We start from the raw sequence: 20,099 nt of genomic DNA, 5'->3' as shown, positions 1-20,099 counted from the left end.
TGACTGCAAAATGGTGCAGCCTCTGTGGAAAATGGTATAGAGGTTCCTCAAACAATTGCAGATAGATCTACCATATGACCCAGCTATCCCACTACTGGGAATATACCCAGAGGAATGGAAATCATCAAGTCGAAGATATACCTTTTCTCCAGTGTTCATTGCAGCACTGTTTACAATAGGTAAGAGTTGGAACCAGGCCAAATGTCCATCATCAGATGAGTGGATACAGATAATGTGGTACATCTACACAATGGAATACTACTCAGCTGTAAAAAAGAATGGAATACTGCCTTTTGCGATGACATGGATGGACCTAAAGAGAATTGTATTAAGTGAAACAAGTCAGGCACAGAAAGAGAAATATAACATGTTGTCACTTATTTGTGGGAGCTAAAAATAAAAAAATAAATACACAAATAAACCAGAGGGTAGAGGGAAGAAGGCACAACCATTACCATTACTTGAAATTGATACGACAAGTGAACAGAAAGGATATCGTTGGAAGGGAGGGGGTGAAAGAGGAGGGAGGGAGGTTTTGGTAATTGGTCACAATAATAAACCACTTTGTATATTGACAAAATAAAATAAAATAAAATAAAATGAAAATAATAAAATGTATGGAGAGGAAGTAGTATCTAATGTTATGTCTTCATCTTATATAAAGATAATAATTATTTAAGCATGTTTATGAAAGATAAATGTGATCTAAATGAAATGATAATGAATGTCTTTCAAATGATGGCTGAAGGTAAAGCAACTTTTAGGAACAGATCTAATAATAAAAAAAGGCAAAAGGCACAATAAGGAATACCAGCAGTTTAGAAAGAAGTAGGAAGTATATATATATATATATATATATATACACACACAAACACACACATATATATATGTATATATGAATGGTAATTTATTTATCTGCATGATCCTGATGAACATTCTGCATTGATAAAGCAATGAGAGAAATACAATAATCTATAGACAGATTTGGCTACACAAAGTTTATCAACTTTTATATATTCCCCCCAAATACATTAATGCTTACATAAAAGAGCTAAATGACAAACATAAAAATTTTTGAAAAACTTGAATTCCTATATTCAAAAGTATGAGATAAAAAATGGAAGTAAAAATACTCCAAATGCACGACACAAAGGAAAAATGATTTGCATGGGCAATTTGCAATAGACTGCTAAATATCTAACAAACACACAAATATATTCTGCCTCACTAGTAAGGAAATAATTCCAACATGAGTGTTTTTAGTATACCACTTTTCATCTATTAAATAAATCTTTTATTTCATTTGAATCTCTAGCATGGGGGAAGATATTGCAAAATGCAGATCTCAAGGACTGCTGTCATGAGGGCATATTTGAAAGGAATCCATTGGTCTGGATCTTTCTCATCGATATGGAAACATATTCAAATATGCTCCATTTTAAAAATAAAAAAGAAATGCACTCATTTCAGCATCTATCTCTCCACACCTAATACTCTATATTTCATCTCCATTTAATTGCAGAAATTCTTGCATATATATTCTAATTTTACTGGAACCACTTTAAACCTCTCATTCCCTATTCTAATTAGGCTTCCTAACATGACTTAATTGTCAACAATCACTCCATTGCTGAGTTCAATATTCACTTCTGTTTGTAGCATCATAAATATATACATGAATCAATTAAGCAAGCAAGTAAGCAAACAACCACAGCAATTTCTCTGCTCTGGGCTGGGCTAGATTGGTTCTCAGGTGACCTCCGATACATGTTCATTACTTTTATTCCCTTTGTTCCTTTCCTGCAGTTATCTACTGGGATCTTGGACTTGCCTAGATTGGTTTTTTGAAAGGAAGGTCTCCTGTGGAAGTGTGAAGTCCTCACTGGATGGCTGATGACAGAGAATGAAACTCTGGCACCAGAAAAGACAGCAGGAAAGGGTAAAGCATTGGTCTCTAAGCCAGACTTAGGACTCCAGAAGAAACAACGACATCCTGTTCAGAGCAAGGTTGCACACACTGAGGGACAACAGCAGAGGAGATATTTTATAGTTCTGTATATCTGTTCATTCGTTACATTTCCCTCTTGTTATTACAGCCCTTACTATACTACATCATTTCCCTGTGGGATATTGCTCTGCCCCAAAAGGAATTTTTTCCTGCAGATTCTCTGTTTCCAAGACACCAGGTTAAAATGAACATCAGGGGAATCCAGTCTCTAGGACTCCTATGAGTCTTTTTTTTTGCAGTTGGCCAATACAGGGATCTGAACCCTTGACCTTGGTGTTACAACACTGAGCTCTAACCAGCTGAGCTATCCAGGCAGACCCCCAGTCTTTTCTACTCTTAATTCATGAATTTACCTGCCTTTCAGAGATCTAACCTCCTAACAACTTACCCAACCCTGAGTTAAGATTTTTCCATAGTCTAAGACTGAGACACCCCTTATCAGATCTAGAGAATGCAAATATTTTCTCCCATTCTGCAGGTTGTCTCTTCACTCTGTTGATTGTTTCCTTTGCTGTGAAGAAGGATTTCCATTTGTTGCAGCCCCATTTGTCTACTTTTGGTTTCATTGCCTGTGCTTTTGAGGTCACATTCAAAAAATTCATTGCCCAGACCAGTATCACCACGCTTTGCCCCAGTGTTTTCTTGTAGTAATTTCATAGATTCTGCTCTTACATTTAGTTCTTTAATCACTATAGAGTTGATTTTTATATATGGTTTGAGATAGGGGTCTAATTGTGGTGTTCTGCATGTGGACATACTGTTTCCCCTACACCATATATTAAAGAGACTGTTCTTTTCCCACTGAGTGTTCCAGGCACCTTTGTGGAAATTCAGGTGACTGCAAATGCGTGGATTTAATTCTGGACTCTATTCTGTTCCATTGGTCCACATGTCTGTTGTAATGTCTGTATCATAGTGTTTTGGTTACTATAGCATTGTAGTATATTTTGAAGTCAGGTAGTGTGATGCCTCCAGCTAGTTCCTTTTGCTCAATATTGCTTTGGCTGTTTGGGGTCTTCTGTGGTTCCACACATGGTTTAGAATTGTTTTTTCTATTTCTGTGAAAAACATCATTGGTAATTTGATAGATATTGCTTTGAATCCATGGATCTCTTTGAGTAGTATGGACATTTTTAATAATATTAATTCCTCCAATACATGAACATGGGATAACTATAAATTTATTGGTTTTTTAAAAGTATTCCTTTCATTAATGTTTTATAGCTTTCAGTGTAGAAATCTTTCACACCTTGTTTAAATTTATTCGTACGTACTTTTATTTTTGTAGCTATTGCAAATGGGATTATTTTCTTTGTTTCCTTTTAGGATTACTGTTAGTTTATAGAAAGATGACTGATTTTTGTATGTGATTTTGTATCCTGCAACTTTACCAAATTTTCTTATTAGTTTTTTTTTTCGTTGAGTCTTTTGAGTTTTTCACATATAAGATCATGTTATGTGCAGACAGACTGTTTGATCCATTTCTTTCTTTCTTTTTTTTTTTGTGACTGGTGAGGGGATTGCAACCCTCGGCTTGGTGTCACCCACACCGCGCTCAGCCAGTGAGCACACCAGCCATCCCTATATAGGATCCAAACCCGCGGCAGGAGTGCCCCTGAGCTCCCAGCACCGCACTCTCCCGAGTGATTCTTTTCAATTAAAATGTTTTTTATTTATTTCTCTTGTCCAATTGTTCTGTGTGGGACTTAAACTGTGTTGAATAAAAGTAGTGTGAGTGGGTAATCCTTGTCTTCTTGCAGGTATTAGTTTTCAACTTTTCCTTCTTCAGAATGATGTTAGCTATACATTCTTTCTAAATCTAGTTTGTTGAGAGTTTTCATCATGAGGGCATGTTGAATTTTGTCATGTGCTTTTTCTGCATCTTTTGAAGTAATCACATGGTTTTTGTCCCTGATTTTGTTAATGTGATGTATGACGTTTATTAATTTTCATATGTTGAGCTATTCTTGCACTCCTGGGATGAATCCCACTTGATTGTGGTGAATGATTTTTGCAAATGTGCTGTAGAATTCAGTTTGCTAATATTTTGATGAAAATTTTTGCATCTGTAAAAATTAGGTATATTCACCTATAGTTTTTGTTGTTGTTGTTGTATCCTTGTCTGTTTTTGGTATCAGGGTAATGCTGGCCTTGTAAAATGAGTTTGGAAGTATGCCCTTTTCTTATCAAAGAGTTTGAGGAGAATTTTTATTAGTTTTTGTTTGTTTGTTTGTTTGTTTGTTTAATGTTTGATAGAATTCAGTAGTGAGGCCATTGGGTCCTGAGATTTTCCTTGATGGGACACATTTTATTCCTGATTCTATCTCTTTACTTGTTATTGATCTGTTCAGATTTTCCATTTCTTTATAATTCAATTTTGATTGATTCAATGTGTCCAAAAGTGTATTGATTTCTCTATGTTATGCAATTGGCATGTAATTGTCCATTATAGTGTCCTTTGTATTTCTGTGATACCAGTTGCAATATCTCCTGTTTTATTTCTATTATTTATTTGAGTCTTTGTTTTTCTTTGTTAGGCTGGATAAAGTTTTGTTAATTTTGTGCATCTTTTCAAAAAACCAACTCATTTTCTATTGTTTTTCTTGTGTCTATCTCATTCATTTCTGTTCTTATCTTTATAATTTTCTTACTTTTACTAATTTGGGGCTTAGTTTGTTCTTGTTTTTCTAGGACCTTGAGGTGTAACATTAGATTATTTATTGGTTATCTCTCTCTCTCTCTTTGTGTAGATGCTTATTAGAACTACTTTTACTGTATCCATAGATTTTGGTATGTTTTGTTTTTATTTTCATTGTTCTCAAAATTTTTTAAAATTCCCCTTTTAATTATTTTATTGACCTACTGGTTATTCAGGAGCATGTTGTTTAATTTTTATCTATTTGTAATTTTTTTAGGTTTTTCCTGTTATTGATTTCTAGTTTTATACCAGTGTGGTCAGTAAAGATACTTGATGTGATACCAATCTTAAAATTTGTTAAGCCTTGTTTTGTGGCCTAACATGATCTCTGTGGTGAATGTTATTTATGTGGTTGAGAGGAATGTGTACTTTGCTACTGTTGAATGTGTTGTATATGTCTGTTAGGTACATTTGGTCTAGAGTGTAATTTAAGCCCAATGTGCTCTAATTGATTATTATTCTGTATGATGTGTTCATTGCTTAAGGTTGGGTGTTATGATCCCCTACTCTTATTGTATTATAGTCTATCTCTCTCTTCAGGCCTGCTAAAATTTATTTATCTATTTAGGTGTTCTGATGTTGAGTGCATCCTTACTTAGAATGATTATATTCTCGATGAGTTGCTGCATTTATTATTTTACAACCTTCTTTGTCTCTTTTTACAGTTCTTGACTTAAAATCTATTTTGGCTGATATAATAAAGCTACTTCTGCTCTCGTTTGCTTTCCATGTGCATGGAGTATCTTTTCTCATACCTTCACTTTTAGTCTATATGTGTTCTTGCAGGTAAAGTGAATCTCTTGTACCAGCATATGTTTTTTGTTTTTTTTTAATTTTAATTTTAATTTTTTATTTTTATTATTTTTAAAATTTTTATTTTGTCGATATACATTGTGGCTGCTTATTGCTCCCCATCACCAAAACCTCCCGCCCTTCTCCCTCCCTCCCTCCCCCCCAGCAATGTCTTTTCTGTTTGCTTGTTGTATCAACTTTAAGTAATTGTGGTTGTTATATCTTCTACCCCCCCCCCCCCCGGTTTTTGTGTGTGTGGGGGGGGTGAATTTATATATTAATTTTTACCTCCCACCAATAAGTGAGAACATGTGGTATTTCTCTTTCTGTGCCTGACTTGTTTCACTTAATATAATTCTCTCAAGGTCCATCTATGTTGTTGCAAATGGCAGTATTTCATTCGTTTTTATAGCTGAGTAGTATTCCATTGTGTAGATGTACCACATTTTCCCTATCCACTCATCTGATGATAGACATTTGGGCTGGTTCCAACTCTTGGCTATTGTAAAGAGTGCTGCGATGAACATTGGGGAACAGGTATACCTTCGACTTGATGATTTCCATTCCTCTGGGTATATTCCCAACAGTGGGATAGCTGGGTCGTATGATAGATCTATCTGCAATTGTTTGAGGAACCTCCATACCATTATCCATAGAGGCTGCACCATTTTGCAGTCCCACCAACAATGTATGAGAGTTCCTTTTTCTCCGCAACCTCACCAGCATTTATTGTTCAGGGTCTTTTGGATTTTAGCCATCCTAACTGGGGTTAGATGGTATCTCAGTGTGGTTTTGATTTGCATTTCCCGGATGCTGAGTGATGTTGAGCATTTTTTCATATGTCTCTTGGCCATTTGTATATTTTCCTTTGAGAAATGCCTACTTAGCTCTTTTGCCCATTTTTGAACTGGGTTGCTTGTTTTCTTCTTGTAAAGTTGTTTGAGTTCCTTATATATTCTGGATATTAATCCTTTGTCAGATGTATATTTTGCAAATATTTTCTCCCACTCTGTTGGTTGTCTTTTAACTCTGTTAATTGTTTCTTTTGCTGTGCAGAAGCTTTTTAGTTTGATATAATCCCATTTGTTTATTTTTCCTTTGGTTGCCCATGCTTTTGGGGTCGTATTCATGAAGTCTGTGTCCAGTCCTATTTCCTGAAGTGTTTCTCCTATGTTTTCTTTAAGAAGTTTTATTGTTTCAGGGTGTATATTTAAATCCTTAATCCATTTTGAGTTGATTTTAGTATACGGTGAGAGGTATGGATCTAGTTTCATTCTCCTGCATATGGATATCCAGTTATGTCAGCACCATTTGCTCAAGAGGCAGTCCCTTCCCCAGTGAATAGGCTTGGTGCCTTTGTCAAAGATCAGATGGCAGTAAGTATGTGGGTTGATTTCTGGATTCTCTATTCTATTCCATTGGTCAGTGTGTCTGTTTTTATGCCAGTACCATACTGTTTTGGTTATTATAGCTTAAAGTCAGGTAGTGTTATGCCTCCAGCTTTATTTTTTTTGCTCAGCATTGCTTTGGCTATGTGTGGTCTTTTATTGTTCCATATAAATGTCTGGATAGTTTCTTCCATTTCTGAGAAAAATGTCTTTGGAATTTTGATGGGGATTGCATTGAATTTGTATATCACTTTGGGTAGTATGGACATTTTCACTATGGTGATTCTTCCAATCCAAGAGCATGGGATATCTTTCCATCTTCTTGTATCCTCTCTAATTTCTCTCAGCAGTGGTTTGTAGTTCTCATTATAGAGATTTTTCACCTCCTTGGTTAACTCAATTCCTAAGTATTTTATTTTTTTGGTGGCTATTGTAAATGGGCAGGCTTTCTTGATTTCTCTTTCTGCATGTTCACTATTGGAGAAAAGAAATGCTACTGATTTTTGTGTGTTGATTTTATATCCTGCTACTGTGCTGAAGTCATTTATCAATTCCAAGAGTTTTTTGTTAGAGGTTTTAGGCTGTTCAATATATAGGATCATGTCATCTGCAAACAGGGACAGTTTGACTTCATCTTTTCCAATCTGGATGCCCTTTATTTCCTTCTCTTCTCTGATTGCTCTGGCTAGTACTTCCAACACTATGTTGAATAGGAGTGGTGAGAGTGCACATCCTTGTCTAGTTCCTGTTCTTAAAGGAAAAGCTTTCAGCTTTTCCCCATTCAGGATGATATTGGCAGTGGGTTTAGCATATATGGTTTTAATTATGTTGAGATACTTTCCCTCTGTACCTAACTTATAGAGGGTCTTTTTCATGAATGAGTGCTGAATTTTGTCAAAAGCTTTTTCAGCATCTATAGAGACGATCATATGGTCCTTGTGTTTCACTTTATTAATATGGTGTATCACATTTATTGATTTGCGTACGTTGAACCAACCTTGCATCCCTGGGATGAATCCCTCTTGATCGTGGTGAATAATTTTACGTATGTGTTGCTCTATTCTGTTTGCTAGTATTTTATTGAGGATTTTTGCATCTATATTCATCAAAGATATCGGCCTGTAGTTTTCTTTTTTGGTTATATCTTTACCTGGTTTTGGTAGCAGGATGATGTTTGCTTCATAGAATGAGTTTGGGAGATTTGCGTCCGTTTCAATCTTTTGGAATAGTTTGTAAAGAATCGGCGTCAATTCCTCTTTGAATGTTTGGTAAAATTCTGCTGTGAATCCATCTGGTCCTGGGCTTTTCTTTGTTGGGAGCCTTCTGATCACAGCGTCAATCTCCTTTGTTCTTATTGGTCTGTTCAAATTTTCTGCGTCTTCATGGTTCAGTTTTGGGAGATTGTGTGTGTCCAGAAATTTATCCATTTCCTCCAGATTTTCAAATTTGTTGGCGTATAGTTGTTTATAGTAGTCTCAAATGATTCAATCTATTTCAGATGTGTCAGTTGTAATATCACCTTTTTCATTTCTAATTTGTGTTATTTGGATCTTCTCTCTTTTTCTAGTTAGCTGTGCTAATGGTTTGTCAATTTTATTTATCTTTTCAAAAAAACAACTTTTTGTTTCATTGATCTTTTGTATTGTTTTTTGGGTTTCAATTTCATTAAGTTCTGTTCTCATCTTAATGATTTCCTTCTGTCTGCTAACTTTGGGTTTGTCTTGTTCTCATATTTCTAGTTCTTTAAGGTGAAGTTTTAGGTTGTTCACTTGCCATCTTCCATTCTTCTGAAGTGAGCATTTAATGTGATAAATTTCCCCGTTAGTGCTGCTTTTGCAGTATCCCACAGGTTTTGATATGATGTATCATTATTTTCATTAGTTTCAATAAATTTTTTGATTTCCTGCTTGATTTCTTCTTGGACCCATATGTTATTAAGTAGAATGCTGTTTAATTTCCATGTGTTTGTATAGTTTCCAGAATTTCGTCTGTTACTGATTTCTAATTTTAATCCATTGTGATCTGAGAAAATACATGGGATAATTCCAATTTTTTAAAAAATTTGTTGAGACTTGATTTGTGCCCTAATATGTGATCTATCCTGGAGAATGATCCATGTGCTGATGAGAAGAATGAATATTGTGAGGTTGTTGGATGGAATGCTCTGTAGATATCTGCCAAGTCCCATTGGTCTAGAGTGTTGTTTAGATCTTGTGTTTCTCTGCTGATTCTTTGCCTAGATGATCTGTCCAATATTGACAGTGGGGTGTTCAGGTCCCCTGCTATTATGGTATTACTGTCTATTTCCTTCTTTAGGTTTAACAGAGTTTGTTTTACAAATCTGGCTGCTCCAACATTGGGTGCATATATATTTATGGTTGTTATGTCTTCTTGATGGATCTATCCTTTATCATTATGTAGTGTCCCTCATTATCTCTTTATGGTTTTCAGATTAAAGTCTATTTTATCAGATATAAGTATAGCTACTCCAGCTCGTTTTTCATTTCTGTTTGCATGGTAAATCTTTTTCCATCCTTTCACTCTTAATCTGTGTGAGTCTTTATGGGTGATGTGGGTCTCTTGAAGGCAGCATATAGTTGGGTCCTCCTTTTTAATCCAGTCATCCCGTCTGTGTCTTTTGTTTGGAGAATTTAAGCCTTTTACATTAAGAGTTGTTATTGAAAAGTGGTGATTTATTCCTAGCATTTTATTGATTATTGTTTGGATGTCTTAGGTGTCTTTTGTTCCTTTGTTTCTGATTTACTGTTTGTTTTCTGTATTTGTTGATTCCTTGGGTTGTAGATAGCCTTTTTGTTTGTTTGTTTTCTCTTCATGAATGCCATTTTCATTATACTAGTGGATTTTGATTTTTCTTGGGTTTTTATGGCAGTGGTAGTTGTTTTTCGGGTACCAAACCCAGTACTCCCTTGAGAATTTCTTGTAAGGGTGGTCATGTGGTAGTGAACTCCCACAGTTTTTGTTTGTCTGAGAAATACACTATTTGCCCTTCATTTTGGGAAGATAGCCTTGCAGGGTAGAGTATTCTTGGCTGGCAATCTCTGTCTTTTAGTGTTTTGAATATATCATCCCATTCCTTTCTGGCTTTTAGGGCTTGTAATGAAAAGCCTGATATTAGTCTGGTTGGTAATCCATTACAGGTGATATGATGCTTCTCTCTTGCAGCTTTTAAGATTCTCTCTTTGTCTTTGAGTTTTGCCATTTTGACTATAACATGTCTTGGAGAAGACCTTTTTGGATTGAACATGTTTGGGGATCTTTGAGCTTCCTGCATCTGAATATCTGTGTCTTTTCCAATAACTGGGAAGTTTTCTGCCACTATCTTGTTGTATATATTTTCAATGCTATCTCCTTTTTCTTCCCTTTCTGGAATACCCATGATTTGGATATTTGAGCACTTAAGTTTGTCTGATATCTCTCTTAGATTTTCTTCAATGCCTTTAATTCTTTTTTCTTTTCTTTTTGTCTGCCTGTGTTATTTCAAAGAGCCCATCTTCAAGGTCAGAATTTCTCTCTTCTTCTTCTGCAACCCTGCTGGTTAAACTCTCTTTTGTGTTTTTTATTTCATTGAATGAATTCTTCAGCTCGGCAAGCTCTGCTACATTCTTTTTCAGGGCATTGATTTCCTTGTACATTTCTTCTTTCAGGTCCTATATACTTTTCCTCATTTCATCATGTTTTCTAGCTGAGTTTTCTTGTATCTCATCCAGTTTCCTTAGAATTATCACTTGAAATTCCTTGTTCGACTTTTCAAGGGCTTCTTGTTCTATAGGATCTAGAGCTTGAGAGTTATTACACTTTGGTGATGTACTTTCTTGATTTTTAATATTTCTCATATCTTTCCTTTGATGTTTATTCATTGTGGCACGGGTTTCACAGTCCACAGGTTTGACACTATTGTCTCACTTGGATGTTGCTGGGGTTGCCAATTTGGTATGGCTACCTCAGTTTCTGTTCAGTTGGCCACTAGTGCCTTGCGTGTGTGGTTGCTTTGGTTCTTGAGCCTCTCCGGGGAGCCACCTCTCTTGTCAGCATGCACTCGGCTGGGCTGCTAGGTCATGCAGTGGCACTGCAGGATGTGTGGTCTCTGTGAAGCTTCCACCTCCCCTCCTGGATGTCTCCCTGCTCTGTGTGCACTGGGCCAGGCTGGGGATGGAGACGGGTGGCAGCAGTGATCCACTGCTGGATCATGTGGCAGTGGCACCTCAGGGCGTGTGGTCTCTGTGGAGCTTCCACCTCCCCTGGTGGACTTCTCCCTGCTCCATGCACACTGGGCCGGCCTGCTGGGTCACAAGGCACTACCACAGAGTGTGTGGTCTCTGCAGAGCTTCTGCCTCCCCTGCTGGACCTCTCCCTACTCCATGTACACTGTGCTGGGCTGGGGATGGAGATGGGTGGTGGCAGTAAGGCCTACCTGTTGGATCGTGTGGTGGCTGCACTGCAGGGCCTGATTTGGGTCTTTATGGTGCCTCAAGAGATACGAGTGTATGTCCCTACCATTTGGGTTTGGACTTGGACAAGTGATGTGCTTTGATTGATAGAATGTGGACAGACATTAAGTACTCAATGTCTAAGAAGAATCTGTTAGAGACATTGTGAGATTCTATCCCTTCCCTTGCTCTTCCTCTCTATTATGAGAATAGGCAACTGTCACACAGGGGCTGTTTCCTCAGCCACATTTCCAGCATGAAGACACACATAGAGCAAAGCACAGTTGGTCTCAGCCACAGGTACTCCGAAGCCTGCATGTGATGTGGTGAGGAATAAACCTTCTCTTTATATTAAAGCACTGTGAGTTTGGACATTGCTTGTTACTGCAGCAAATGTGATTAATACACTCTTTCATGATGTTTAAAAATATCTACAGGGTTCTGGTCAAGATGGCAGAATAAACAGTTCCCAGCATCAGTCTCTCCCACAAATCAACCAATTTACAACTATAAAAATGTAACATCAACCAAGCTGGGGCCATTGGAGCTCAGGGAAAGAGGAGGAGAGACCTACAGAGTTCAAGAAGGTAGGAGAAACCACAATGAGAGAAAGGAAAAGCTGCTCTGAGCATTTCAGGCCATGGCTGTTTTAAGGCTTGAGCTGATGAGCACATGGAGCAGGAGCTGTCAGAAGCCACAACTGTGCCCTTCAGATGGAGTTACTTGGAGGCAGCAAGAGAGAAGAGAGCCTTGGTGGTCCCGAGGACAGCAAGACCACTAATAGGGTTCCCATGGACCCATGCAGGAGCGAGGAGCCAGAACAACTGAGAAAAGGGAGCCATTCAGAGACCAATGAGTCATTGCAAGGGACCAGCACAAGGCCCATCCCATGGGAAGTGTTTGGAGCATGGGCAGTGGGCAAGATGGGAACACCAGGAGGACACTGGGACACAGCAAGGACAGACAACCTGCCCCCAGTCAACACAGGACCACTCAGAGGAGAATGGTCAGGAATGCAGAAATGCATGGGGTTCAGTTTGATTAAAAAAACTCAGGCCCAGATCAGAGATTCTACAGAACACAGATCCACTGGGTCTCTGGAGAGCTGGAAGTACCTATAAGATCAACCATTAAACCCTAAGCTGCACAAAAAGTCTTCCCTAGGGAAACAGCAGCAAAGCAGCAATTTAGCTCAACCACACAGCTCAAGTACTGGTTCCCACAGGAAGTTCCCCCATGTTAGAAGCAAAGGACAAAAAATTAGTTCCAGCCAAAGGCAAACCACCAGCACATTGGGGCCTGCCTGGGAACTAGAGGCTTGGATCTGGGGACTGGACCCCATTCCCACTTCCAGGCAAACTGTGCCAGTGCCTCGGGTCCAGCATGGGGACCTGAGGCATGGAGAAAGGGACTGGACCCTCCTCCCACAACCAGGCACACCACACCAGCACCTTGGGACCCACCCAGTGACCCAAGGCATGGAGAAGGGTACTAGACCTCTCTCCCACAACCAAGCACACAATGCCCACACCTCAAGGCCTGCCCATGGACCTGAGGTATGGAGAAGGGGACCAGACCCTCTTTCCACAACCAGGCACACCACACCAGCACCTCGGGGCCTGCCCAGGGTCCTGAAGCATGAAGAAGGGAACTGGACCTCTGTCCCACGAGTAGGCACACCAGGCCAGTGCCTCAGGGCCTGCCTGGGGACCCGGGGCATGGAGAAGGGGACCATACCACCCTCCCACAACCAGGCACACTGTGCCAGTGCTTCACGGCCCACCCAGTGACTTGAGGCATGGAGAAGGGGAATGGACCTCTCTCTCACAACCAGGCACACTGTTCCAGTGCCTTGGAGACCACCCAGGGACCCGAGGCATGGAGAAGGGGACTAGACTGCCCTTCCACAATGAGGCACACCATGCCAGTGCCTCAGGTCCAACCTAGGGCATGGAGAAGGGAACTGGACCCTCCTCCCACAACCAGGCACACCAAGCCAGCTCCTTGGGTCTCACCCAGTGGCCCAAGGCATGGAGAAGGGGAATGGACACACCTCTCACAACCAGGCACATGGCACCAGTGACTTGCAGCCTGTTCAGGGACCAAAGGCATGGAGAAGGGGACCAGACACACCCCACAACCAGGCATATCACCAATGCCAAGGAGCATACCAAAAACAGCACCTCCATGTGGGTGGCCCACCACAGCCACCACAATAACCATGGCTGCCGTGAAAGTGACTAGACACCACAACCAGCAGGCAAATGGTCCTCCAACCACGGGAGTGCATTCACACAAGGAGAGTCACCAGCAGAGACAAAGAAAAGAAGAGGATGTCTCTTTCCACAAAACCCATTTCAGAGTGACAGAAGCAGCATCTGCTCTATGATAATATTGGGGGACCCAATCACATCTCTCAGCATTGAACAGATCACCTGGGCAACAAGTTAACACAGTAACCGTCATTCTTTCAGAAGGAGAGAAGAAATCTAGGGAAATTAGAGGGGGGAGAGGGAGGGAATGGGTGAAGGGGAGAGATTGGACAGGTGGCATAAAGGATAATTGTGATTTGTAACAATATATATGCTAGTAATATTGATTTAATCAACATATCTCAATGTTCACCCTCCAAAATATGTATAATCGATTTTGATTCAATAAATAAAATAAATTTTAAAAAATATCAATAAGTAACTACCAGCTGGTCCGATACTGCAGGATAGAAATGTGTTCAAATCTCTATTCCCAGATGACTTATACATGGGAATTAAAAACTCTAAAATAAACACTAAAGCTTGAGTCTTTAAATATATATCTTTAAGTTCTGGTGTTCTAGATTGACAATAGCTATTAACACTGTATAGTATATTTCAAAGGGATACCTGTGCCCCAATGTTTTTTGCAGCACTATTTACAATAGCCAAGAGTTAAAATCAGCCAAAATGTCCATCACCAGATGAATGGATATGGAAAATGTGGTGTATCTACACAATGGAATACTACTCCGCTATAAAAAAGAATGAAATACTACCATTTTCAGTAACATGGATGGACTTAGAAAAAATTATATTAAGTGAAATAAGTCAAGCACATAAAGAGAAATACTACATGTTCTCACTTATTTGTGGGAGCTAAAAATAAATAAATAAATACACAGACAAATGGGGGGTGGGGAAGAAGACACAACAATCACAATTCCTTGAACTTGTTAAGATAAGTGAATAGATACAATGTTGATGGGTGGGAGGGGGGAGGGAGAGGGAGGAATCAGTAAAGGGACACAAAAATCATCTACATTGTATATTGATAAAATAATAAAATGTGGATCTAGAATGTTATAACCACAAAGAAATGATAAATAATAAGGTGACAGCTATACTAACTATTCTGATTGGATCATTATAAAATATATGCATGTATTGAAGTAACAAACTGTATCCCATAGATATGTACAATGAATATATATATATTTATATATATATTTAAATAAATAAATAAATAGATAGATAGATATAGATATAGATATAGATATTAATGTAGCCATGACCACTACCTTCTATTTTTCACTGGTTTGTTTACAAATTCTTGAGAATGAAAATCAAAATAATTACATATTACTTGCTTTCTGAACTCAAATGTTTCTTTCTATCCAAAATTCAGGAGTGAATTAGATTTGGATAGTAAAGAGTTATGCATAATATTTTTTCTACTAGAAATTAGGGAAATCTTCATTCTCTCTCTGTCTCTGTCTCTGTTTCTCCTCACAAATCACATTGAAGAAAGTTGTAAATACCAGTTTCTGCATAGAATGTTAAATGCTGAAAAGCATATCACTACCACCCTAACAAGAAAAAGCCAGATAATCTACAAAGTCATAAATTTTCTTAAACCTATCACAAAGTTGAGGTTACAGAACAAACAAATAACCTGAAATCCAAGGAGAGTCAGATGTCTCCCGAAGGAGACTGAGTTGTGAGCAATAGCTGTCCTGGTGCTGAGCATGGGAGGGCAGAAGGGGCAGTGTTCAAGCAGACAATATTTACGCTAAAATACTAATGAATTCCTAAAGGCTAAGCATAGACTGGCTACCAGGAGCACATAGAATTCCTGGGGAGTGGGGGGAGTATTATTTTATACAACTCACAGATAAACATGCAAGTGAGCAGAGAGGGTTCCGTTGGCCAAATGATGCTCTCAGGTGGAAAGCCAGAAGCTGGCATTGGATATTGAGCTGGGAAAGCTCAAAAATGGTAATAGTTAGGAGATATGGATGGGAAACAAATAGCATCTAATATAGATATGAATCTGGCATTTCTTCCCCTGGGGATGTTGTTGTAAGCCTACTATTCCTGAATTTATTGATGTGGGAAGAGCACATTTGGATGGTATGAGCATTGTGGGTGAGATGAGCACACGATAGCCAATTTGAACAATATCAGAGATTGTTATCAAGGAAGAAAAGGCACAATTAGGGACATTAGGTAGTCACCAAAGTGACCAATAGAGTCAATCAGTGCGTGGACTTTCTGTTATACCTGATTAAAAATCATTTAAGTTGTTTATTCCTTAGCATATCACAATTACATTCACATGTAAGATCCAGTTTAATTCACTTCATGTATTGTGTGATATAAGAGTACGGTTTTAACTATAACTATTTTTTCATATAAATATTTAGTTATTGCACCTTTCACTGGATAGACTTTCATCCTCTTTAAATTGCCTTGGTGACTTCATCAAAAATCTATTAACCATATATATATACATATATATATGTATATGGGTTCATTTCTGGACTCAGTTCTGTTTCATTGATCTCTGTCTATATTTACACTACTAACATAATTCATTGGCTATTGTACCTTTAGACTAAGTCTTGAAATCAGGTAGTGTGAGACTTCCAACTTCATTGTCTTTCAAAACTCTTCGGGCTATTGTAGGTTCTTTGCATTTCCATGAAATATTACAAATGGTTGTCAATTTATATCAAAAGATAAACCTTGTGGGAATTTTTGGTTGGGTTTCAGTGCATCACATCACATCAGTTTAAGGAGAATTGGCATTTTAACAATCGTGTAGTTCATTAACACACGGTGAAGCAGAATTCTGAGAGGACCCCACGACTCCTATTCCTGTTATATGCATCCTGGATACACCTCCCCTTGAATGTGGGTTTTTGGATTTAACTCTCATAAAGAGTGTACATTATGTTCAAAAAAGGAAGCAACTCCACAGATGTAATTAAAGTCTCAATTTAATCCCTTTGAGTTAATAAAAATGGGGTTCACCCTGGTTGACCTGACCTCATCAGGTGAGCACTTACAAGAGACCACACTCTCCATCCGGGAAGAGATTCACAGTGTGGGAGAGATTCTGCTGCTGTTTTTACAAAGTTTTTTTTTTTTTTTCCACATAGTTGAAGTTTTCATGTTGTGAGAGATCCCATGTCCTACTTATCTCAGGCTTCTATAAAAAAAATACTGTAGGCTGGGTAGTTCATCAACTACAGAAATTGATTTCTCACAGATCTGGAGGCTGGAAGTCTGAAATCCTATTGCTAGCATGGGTGGGTTCTGGTGAGGACCCTTTTCTGAGTTGCAGACAACTGACTTCTTGTATCAACCTATGGTTGAAAAGGAGCAAGCTATCTTTAAGGCCTTTATTATTAGGATCACTAACCCCATCATGGGGTCTCCACCCTCATGACATAGCTGCCTCCCAAAGGCCCCAACTCTAAACATCTACACATTGGGAATTAGATTTCAACATATGATTTTGGGGGGAGGGACACAAACACTCAGTTCATAACCACACGTGTAGAACCTGACGTAGCCCCTGGGATCTGAGAATGAGCCTCATCCAACAGCTGGCAAGATAATGGGGACTCATTCCTCCAAATACAAAGAACTAAATCCTGCCAAAACCTGAGTGTGGACAAGAATCCTGAGCTGTCACTGAGGACACAGCCTGGGTGACCACTTGATTTCAGCCTCGTGAGACCCCGAGCAGAGAACCTGGTGACACCATGGCTAGACTTCTATTCTACAGAAAGGAATGATAATAATAAGAAGAAAGAAAAATTGTATGCCATCTAAATTTTAAATGATCTATTTATCAAAAGACCCCATGAATAAAATGGAAAGGAAAGACAATGATTATTTAAAAAAAAAAATATATATATATATATATATATATAAAGTACAGCTCTCATATATATGTAACAGACATATCTGAAAAATAATTTAATTTCTCCAAAAAATAAAAAAATTAAAAGTACAAAATGGGCAATAGACTTGAAGATACTCCTAATAAAATGATATTTACTAATTGCCAATAAGCACGATTATGAAAACAGCAGCATTGAACCCAGTCACAGAAACCTCAGCATCTACACGAAGTGCTCTATTCCACTGTCCTTGATCACACTTGTCCAGGCACAGAGTCAATGTTGCTGTCACTGAGAGGTCAACACGCTGCATACAATGTTTCTCAGGGCCCTCTTCATGTCCCTGTTCCTCAGGCTGTAGATGAAGGGGTTCATCATGGGAGTGATCACAGTGTATAGGACAGAGGTAAACACTGCTGTCTGAGAGGTATGTGTCCCTGTGGAACTGAGGTAGACTCCCAGGCAGGTTCCATAGAACAAGGAGACAACTGAGAGGTGAGACCCACAGGTGGAAAACACTTTATACTTCCCTCCTGCTGCTGAGATCCTCAGGACAGAAGCCACTATTTGAGAATAAGAGAAGAGGATCCCAGCAAGAGGGAAAAAGCCCATAACACCTGTCACAATATATAATACAATGGTATTGATGAAGGTATCAGAGCAGGCGAGCTTGAGAACCTCAGGGAGTTCACAGAAATACTGTGGGATTTCAGTGACCGCACAGAAGGAAACCCGCATCATGGTCAAACTCTCAGGAAGGGCCCCCAGCACACTGAAGAGCCAGGTCAGGAGAAGTAACTGGGCACAGAACCTGGGGTTCATGATGACTGTGTAATGCAGAGGGTGACAGATGGCCACAAACCTGTCATAGGCCATCACCGTCAGAAGTAAATTGTCCAAAAGTCCAAAAACAGTGAAAAAGTACATTTGGGTGACGCAGCCTGAGTAGGTAATGACTTTTCTCTGTGTCTGGATGTTCAGCAGCATCTTTGGGACGGTGGTGGAGGTGAAGCAGATGTCTGAGAAGGACAGGTTGGAGAGGAAGAAGTACATGGGTGTTTGGAGGTGGGAGTCAGAGCTGATGGCCAGGATGATGAACAGGTTCCCAAAGACAGTCACCAGGTACATGGACAGGAACAGCCCATAGAGAACAGACTGAATCTCTAGCTTCTCAGAAATTCCCAGGAGGAGAAATACTGGAAGTCCCGTGTGGTTTTCTGGTTCCATGTATGTAAAGGAAATATCTGCAAGAGAGAGGCAGAAGCAAGAATAATCATTCACCAACAGGCATCTCAGAAATGTGGTCACCTTTAGCTCAAACCCAATGTATTGATGAGATGATGCGTTTGTTTAGTGGTCTCTTCTCTTCTGTCTGTCAATCTGGGGTTTCCAAATTGTGCCATCTTCTCCTGGGTTGCCTCCACTAGATGGAAACCTACACCCCAATCCTAATTTAGCTCCCAAAGCTGGTTTTATCTGTTCAACTCCCCTGACACCTGGTCAGCCAGAAGTTGTCATCTCAGACATCTTTTGAATTACTTCTGTAACTTACTTTTTAAAAAAGAATGTAATTCTGCCATTCGTGGGAACATGGATGAGCTTGGAGAAAATTACATTAAGTGAAATAAGCCAGGCAGAGAAAGGGAAATACAGTATGTGCCTTCTCATAAGTGGGAGGTAGAAAAGAAAGAAAGAAAGAAAGAAAGAAAGAAAGAAAGAAAGAAAGAAAGAAAGAAAGAAAGAAAGAAAGAAAGAAAGAAAGAAAGAAAGAAAGAAAGAAAGAAAGAAAGAAAGAAAGAAAGAAAGAAAGCAGGAAGGAAGGAAGGAAGGAAGGAAGGAAGGAAGGAAGGAAGGAAGAAAGAAAGAAAGAAAGAAAGAAAGAAAGAAAGAAAGAAAGAAAGAAAGAAAGAAAGAAAGAAAGAAAGAAAGAAAGAAAGAAGATAGTAAAATGAACTTTCAGAAGGAAAGAGCAGACCTATCTACTAGAGATGAGAGGGGGGGAGGGGGAGAGGGCTTAGGGAGTAACTGGGTAAGGGACACAAGGAGAAATTAAGACTTGTATTGAACATGCTATTAATATTGATTTGATCATCATATACTGTACACCAATACTGATAGTCAACTCTGTACCCCATAGTATAATCAATTACGTTTCCCTCAAAAATGCTTTTATAATAATAATAATAATATTAATTTTAATAATAATTGCAACAGTCATGGGTCCATGTTTAATCTCCATAAATGATGAGAATGCCATGATATTATCTACACACTTGATAAAATTTTAATTAAAGAGAATGATGGGCCAATCGTTGAAGAAAAAAATTGCATCATTAACAAAATTTATCTCCCATGAAAGGAAAAATGTCAAATTATTAATTTGAAATCTCACCTATTTGTAATATTTTTTTGCAAAATAATGTATTTATTTTCATAATTCATTTTCATAATTGTATATAATACAATAATTATATAATTGATAACATATGTATTTCGTAGTCTTTAAATATATTTGCAAAAATTATTTGGAGCAAGATGAAAATAAATATCCCAGTGAATGTTCTGAATTTATTATAACCCTGATCCCAAAAGACAGCAG

The 20,099-nt window shown here is 38.6% G+C and overlaps 1 protein-coding gene across 1 annotated transcript; it reads right to left on the bottom strand.

The window, feature by feature from the left end:
• Positions 1 to 17,788: 17,788 nt before the first annotated feature.
• Positions 17,789 to 18,727, bottom strand: LOC134387629 (olfactory receptor 7C1-like). The gene has a single exon (XM_063110042.1). It carries the CDS (start codon positions 18,725 to 18,727, stop codon positions 17,789 to 17,791), a length of 939 nt encoding a protein of 312 aa, XP_062966112.1.
• Between the last annotated feature and the right edge of the window lie 1,372 nt (positions 18,728 to 20,099).

This window comes from Cynocephalus volans, chromosome 10 (genome assembly GCF_027409185.1).
Source record: "Cynocephalus volans isolate mCynVol1 chromosome 10, mCynVol1.pri, whole genome shotgun sequence".
Classification (NCBI taxonomy): domain Eukaryota; kingdom Metazoa; phylum Chordata; class Mammalia; order Dermoptera; family Cynocephalidae; genus Cynocephalus; species Cynocephalus volans.
The sequence above is the reverse complement of the archived record's forward strand: the minus strand, read 5'-3'. Positions and strand labels throughout refer to the sequence as shown.

What these genes read in the sequence shown, in the direction of transcription:
- LOC134387629 (XM_063110042.1), bottom strand. Translation starts at nt 18,727, where the DNA reads ATGGAACCAGAAAACCACACGGGACTTCCAGTATTTCTCCTCCTGGGA.